The sequence below is a fragment of the Frankliniella occidentalis genome, unplaced genomic scaffold, assembly GCF_000697945.3.
Source record: "Frankliniella occidentalis isolate FOCC.00 unplaced genomic scaffold, Focc_3.1 Scaffold42, whole genome shotgun sequence".
In the NCBI taxonomy this organism is placed as follows: domain Eukaryota; kingdom Metazoa; phylum Arthropoda; class Insecta; order Thysanoptera; family Thripidae; genus Frankliniella; species Frankliniella occidentalis.
In genome coordinates, this window is record NW_026267172.1 from 411,209 (window position 1) to 417,749 (window position 6,541).

Below are 6,541 nucleotides of genomic sequence, written 5' to 3' on the forward strand. Positions count from 1 at the left end.
GAACGAACGCCGCCCCTACTCGTCCCGAACTGAACCGTTTTCAGCTAGTAAATTTTTCATCGTGAAAGCAGAACATTGTTAAGGGACCAGACCAGAGCCTCCGAACCATCTTCCGACTCCGACTTCGGAAAAGCCTTATTTTTGTTTTGACTCTTTTTACACTCTTTTAACTGTTGCGTGTTTCGCTGGGGAGAAGGAGGAGGGGGTGGGTGGAGCTCCGATTCAACGCACGCACGCATTGCCCCCCCCTCTCTCTCTCTCTCTCTCTCTCTCTCTCTCTCTCTCTTTCTTACACACACACACACACACACGTGCGCGCGATGTGATTCCCTTTCCCACGTTAAACAAGAGCGAGGATCTGCACTGCATCTTTCGCATTGCGTTTCGCGAGAGGCGACCGACTGGACGAGAAAACGACGACACCAAACCATTCTCCAAAGGCTCTCCGGCCTGGAACGCATGAGGTATGCATTGGCTGCGGCAGAGTTCTCCCCTGCCCCTCCCTTACACCACCCGATCCACACTAAACAATACATTCAAGGAGTCTGTCCATCCTGCAGAGCAGGGCTCAACGCGCGAAAGAGAGCAAAAAAGGAAAAAATAAGAAGAATGAGGATTCTTACCTGCTCGTTGGCTGTAGTCTGGCTGACGGCGGGCTGTACGTCAAGGTTTGGTTTGTTGCCCTCGTCGACGGGGGCGGTGCTCGTGGAAGCGTCTTCGACGGCAGCGGCGCTCGTGGCAATGTCCTCCAAGGGGGCTGCGCTCGTACCAGCGTCCTCAGAAGGTGCTGCACTCGTACCAGCGTCCTCAGAGGGCACTGCACTCGTAGCGGCGTCCTCAATGGATGCTGCGCTCGTACCAGCGTCCTCAGTGGGGGTGGCGCTCGTAGCAACGTCCTCTTCGGGAGTCGCGCTCGTGGCCTCCTCCTCCACGGGCACGGGTGGTGCTAGGCTCGTAGCAACGTCCTCGTGTGGGGCAGCGCTCGTAGGCTCAGTGCTCTCGTTCGTTTCTTCTGAACTGGTGTTCTGCTCTTCACCACTGCCCTGGACGACCTGCTCTTCGCCCGTGCTCTGCTCTTCAGTGTTCGGTGCAGCTTCCTCGGAGCTTGCCTGCTCTCCACTGCTGCCAGCCTGGGACTGCTCTTCAGCTCCTTGCTGCTCGTCTTGAATGACGGTTGACTGTTGGGTCTGCTCTTCGGCCTGCTCGGGTTGTCCCGTCGTACCCATATCCTGCAGAGTGGTTTGGACGCTGGTCGGCTGCAGGGTCGTCTCAATGCTCGGCGGCTGCGTTTGCTCTTCAGCTGCTTGCTGCTCTTCACTCTTGTCCTCGTCCACAGCCTCAACTTCCTCTAAAATTGCGTTGATTTCTTCTTCCGTTTCCGGCTTGGCCTCGGGGTTCTCTGGGTCCTCCGGGTTAAGGAACGGCTCCCCGGGCATTTTGATGACATCTGGCTGTGGGGTCGTCCCAAAATCGTCAGAGGCCTGCGGGGCCTCCGTGGGGACGCGGAACGCCGTAGTGGTCTCGTAGTCGGGCACCTCGGGCGTGGTCGTCGGCGCGTCCGCCAGCAGTTCGTTGTTGATGGCGTTGATGAGCTCGGAGGCCTCTTCAGCGTTCAGGACGGGGAGTGCTGCAGGCAGCTGGACTGTCTCGGACTGCGCCGGCTGCTGGGTCACACCTAGGTCCGCCGTCGTGCCCTCCGTGGCGGCTGGGGCTGGCTCGGTGGGCGCGGCCTGGGTGCCGGCCTGGGTGCCGGCCTGGCCCGCGGCCTGGTTGGCCAGCCCTTCGGTACTTTCTACCACGACTATTGGCCCGGCCTGGCCCTCGGCCAAATCGTGTGCGACGTCGTAGACAGGTTGGATGGGATCGGGTGGCAGCGTCGACGTCACCATGTCCAACGGCGTCGTATCCCCGTGCTTCTGGGCCTCCACTTCGTCCTGGGGAGAGGTCGAAATTTCGGTCAAATCAGTGAGGTCACCTTGAGGCACGTCCTGGAATAATTCTTGTGGTTGGCCTTGGGGCACAATTTGAAGCGGCGTTTGGGGTACTATTTGGGTGACGTCCTGGTCTACATCTTGGGGGATTTTTTGGAGAACCATTTGGGAGACATCTTGAGGCACCGTTTGCACTGCATCTTCAGGAAGTGATTCTGACGGGAGCGTGATTTGATTTAATCCCTGAGGGATGGCAAGTTGCGGTACATCCTCGGAAATCGAGGCTGATGCGCCCTCGGGCAATGGCGTGGTTTGCGGCTCTTGTTGAATTTCATCCTGAACAGTCACTTCTGGCAGGTCCTGGACTGAATTTTGCAATGACTCGAGGGGTACGTCCTGCAACAATTCCTGGGCTGTGCTTTGGGAGGTGCCTTCCGTTGCACCCTCTGTTTCTTGTTGGGGTAGATCATGAAGGGTTGCTTCCTGCAGTGCGGCCTGCGTGGTCTCCAGCGGCGTGTCCTGCGGCACGTCCTGTGGAACGTCCTGAGGCACGTCCTGCGGCACGGCCAGGTCCAGCGGTGCGTCCTGCGGTGCGTCCTGCGGCGCGTCCTGCAGCGCGTCCTGCGGCGCGTCCTGCGGCTCGTCCTGCGGCACGTCTTGCGGCACGTCCTGCGTCGCGTCCTGTGGCACGGTCTGCGGCACGTCCCCGTCCTGGGACGCGTTCTGCGTTGCCTCCTGCAGGGCGTCCTGCGATGATTCTTGCGGGGTAGATTGTGTTGCCTCTTGCTGTATGGCCTGCGTCGACTCCTGCAGCGCGTCCTGTGACGCGCCCTGTGGTATTTCTTGCAGTGCGTCGTGTGATGTCTCCTGTGGCACGTCTATTACTGCCCCTTGCGGTACGTCCTGCGATACTTCCTGCACCAAGTCCTGAGACGTCTCCGTCTCCTTCGAAGATTCGTCTGATAACCCCAGGAGCACGCCCTGTGGTGCCCCCTGCGGTGCGTCCTGCAGGGGCGTCAGTTGAGTCACGTCCAAGGTCACACTCCCCTGAGTGACTGCGGCGTCATGCTGTTCTTCCTGCGCTATGTCTTGTTGCGCGCCATGCTGGGTGCTCTCTAACTCTGCCTGTCCCAACTCTCCCTGCCCAACCTGTCCGACAACGTTCTCATCCCCCAACACAACAAAGTCTGCGGGTGTCAGCGTGGACATGGTTTCTTCAGAGACTGGCAGTGTTTGAGCCGCGGCCGCCGGCACCTGTCCCGCTGGGTCGGCAGCGCTGTCGTCAGTCGAGCCGAGCGGCTCCAGTTGAGTCGCGGTCACGGGGGCGCTGTTATCAAGGGGCAGATCGGCGGGCGCTACCGGACGCCCCTCGGGGATGACTTCCGCTGACACCCGAGGCGGCGGAGTGGGCCCGCCGGCCACGAGCAGCAGCGCATCGCTCGCGGGGGGCGGCAGGGGCGGCGCGGTGACGTCCTCGTCGACGGTCTGCTCGGACAGGCCGAGGTTGATCTGCGCAGCCTGCGCGTGCAGCTCCTGCTGGACCGCGGCCTGCTCGCCATATGCCTGATCCTCACCGGCGAGGCCTGACACTTCGACGGCTGGGGCAGAGGCCAGCTCGTTGTTGACGGCAGCGATCGCGTCCGAGATAGAAGAGACAATGCTGGCCGACGAGGAGTCCTGGACGGCAACTGGTGCGTCCTCTTCGTGGACGGTCGGCGCCACAGCCTCGGGTGCGTCAGGCAACAGCTGGGCGTTGAGGGAGGCCACTTCCTCCTCGGACTGCAGAGCGGGAACGGCGGGTAACAGCTGGACGTTGAGGGATGCCACTTCACCCTCGGACTGCAGGGCGGGCACGGCGGGCAGGGTGGGCAGGGTGGACTCGGTGACCAGCGGGTCAGCGAGAGCTGCTGACCCCGCGGCCTGTGTCGACACGTCTTCGGACACGTCGGCGCTTCCGGAGGGCGGCGCGCTGCTGGAGGTGGGATCCAGGCCGTGCTGGGCGGCCCCGATGGCCCCAATGGCCCCGGCCGAAACTTGCTGTTCCACATCCGAGTTGGCTTGGGAAGGGGCCGCGAGGGGCGGGAGGGGCGCCAGTGACGCGGCGGCCGCGGGGGCTGCCAACGTGTCCGCGCCCGCGACGTCGATCGCGGGTTGAGCCGGCGGCGGGTCCTGCTGGCCCTGCAGCTGCTCCGGGTTCTCCTCGACAACGGTGGCGGTGGCGGGCAATGCGTCAATCACAGGCAAGGGCTGTGCGATAGCAGGGGTGTCCTGCTCTGCGAGACCCACCGAAGGAGACTGGGGTAGAAGTGCCGCTTGAACGTCTTCTACTGCGACGTCTTGTGCAGGGGCATTTTGTGTGGGGACGTCTTGTGCCGGGACTTCTTCTGCACGGACTTCTTCTGTGGGGGTGTCTTGTGCACCCTGTAGAGGAAGGGGCCCAGTAAGATCTTCTGCGGGGGGTGACAGTGGGGTGTCGTCCGGTAGAATTGCAGAAGGAACGTCTTGTGCGGGGAGGGCGGCGGGGACCTCCACTGCACTGACCGGACCCGGGGCTGCAACTGGCGCGTCCTCAGCGTTCTCGGCCGGGACAATGTCGAGGGCGAGTCCGCCGTGCGTCACAGCGGGGGCGTCCTCCTGAGGCAACTGGATAGAGCTTGGCACGACAACCTGTTCTTCGTTTACCGTTCCTGAATTCGCGAGCGACAAATCCTGCGCCGAGCCTCCCTCCTGCTTCGGGACGTCCTCTTGCGCGATCGCTGACTCCGGGACGTCCTGTTGTGGTTCGCCCTCCTGCTGGGAGTTTGGTAATGACTGGGCTGGAGTGGCCTCGACGGGGGTAGCGGGCTGGAAGACACCCGGTTGTTCTGGGCTGGGGTCTTTCACGACGGCGGCGGCATCCTTCCTGTCTGCGGCCAGCGCCACCAGGACTTCCTGCTGCGGGGCCGGGACGTCCACCAGCGTGGTCGTGTCCGGGCTGGGCATGGCCTCCAGGACCTCGGGGACGGCGTGCTGCATGACGGCCTTGGGGTCCTCGGGTAGACTCGGAGCCTGCGGAGTCTCGTCCTGCTGCGCGTCCCAAGCGGGGCCGGCGGCCAGCTCGTTGATGTCGCTGGCCAGGGCGGCCTCCAGGGTGGCCGCCGGGACGACGGCCAGGTCGGCGAGCGGTGCCGAGCCGCGGGGGCCCTCCTCGTTGGAGCGCAGCACGCTCTTGAGGCCCTCCACGGCGGAGTGCACGGCCGCCTCCACCGGGCGCGTCTCCTCCACCACCTGCGGCACGGCACAACGGGGCACATGAGACACTCGGGCCGCTTGCTGACCTTCACCCTTGCGGCACTTCACCCCACCCCGCCCCTGCGCCGAGAGTGTGCCTCGAATGTCAACACGGCATCAGGATATGAAGGCTCGCGTTTACACTAGAGTGCGAAAATAAATCCCCACCGCCCATACATAGTCATCGTAATAAAAACAAATTTGGATTTTTCGCTTATCTGTGGTCTTTTCAAGGCTCGTTCCTTCCCCATGTGCGGTCGCGCGCCAAGCAGCCGCCAGGAGGGCGGGTAATCACCCTGACTTACCTGGGTCGGGTCCACGGCGGGCGCCGAGGCCGGGGGCAGGCTGACCACCCAGACGTCCATGGGGCCGGCACGGGGGCCTTGCGGGCCTCCGACCGGAGCGGAGGTCGGCGCCGAGGCCGCAGGGCCGAGGGCGCCCAGCGCCAGCAGCAGCAGCAGCGCCGCTGCGCAGGTTGACGACCACATCCTTGGTGTCAGTCAGGGCCTGCTTCCTCTCCTCGTCGCCTCGCCTCGCGCAGGCCTCTGGGCTGTTCCTCCTGTTCCTTGCGACGCGCACACGCTCCGTGCACTGGCCGCACTGGCTGACTTGGGCTGCCGGCCCGGCACGGGTCGGGCATCGCGCCCTGCCCTTCCCTTCCTCGCGCCGCCCCGCCCCGCCCCGCCCCGCCCAGCGCCGTCTCAGGTCCTGTACCTGGGGCTACCCCTTCCCCCCTCCTTCCAGGCTCCAGCGGCCCAGCGGGCTCCAGGCGGTCCAGTCCAGGCTCCAGGGCAGACGGCGCGAGCGCTGCACCGGTCAGGAGTAGGGAGGGAGGGGCAAATGTGCAAAATTGGAAAATGAAACATTCTTCGGAGCCCCCCCTCTTTCCCCACCCATTTTTCCTTCGCTGGGTTTACTCACAGACCATGGTCATAACAGCAGGCCATCGAAACTCTATAGGAACAACTTCCAGAAGTCGAAAAAACGTTGATCCGTCAGATATCGTTTCAGCACACCCAGAAAACGATTCCAGTGTTTCGGTGGAATGAAAATATGCTGGAATTTTTCCCTTGACTCAATGGAATATCATTGACTCAAGCGAAAATTTTCCATAGGGTAACGAGAAATTGCGAAAAGTCGCAGTAAAGCTCGATCATGTTTTCATTGGTTAAAATTCCGTTGATCTAAGGGAGGCTATACTTCGTTTATACAAAGGAACCATTTCCTCTGTGCATAGTTTTGACTGTCTTTCACTGGGTCTCACCCACAAGCATCTTTCAATCCAATTCTACATCATTAGAGGTCTAGAACTAAGTTAAGACAGCCCCCCCCCCTCCCTC

The 6,541-nt window shown here is 62.2% G+C and overlaps 1 protein-coding gene across 1 annotated transcript; it reads right to left on the reverse strand.

Moving 5' to 3' along the window:
• Positions 1-536: 536 nt before the first annotated feature.
• On the reverse strand, positions 537-5,813 carry LOC127749276 (titin-like). Its single transcript, XM_052266733.1, has 3 exons — positions 5,507-5,813; positions 624-5,198; positions 537-554 (listed from the first exon to the last, which is right to left on the reverse strand). The coding sequence occupies exons 1-3, from the start codon at positions 5,687-5,689 to the stop codon at positions 537-539; spliced, it is 4,776 nt and encodes a 1,591-aa protein (XP_052122693.1). The 5' UTR covers positions 5,690-5,813.
• Between the last annotated feature and the right edge of the window lie 728 nt (positions 5,814-6,541).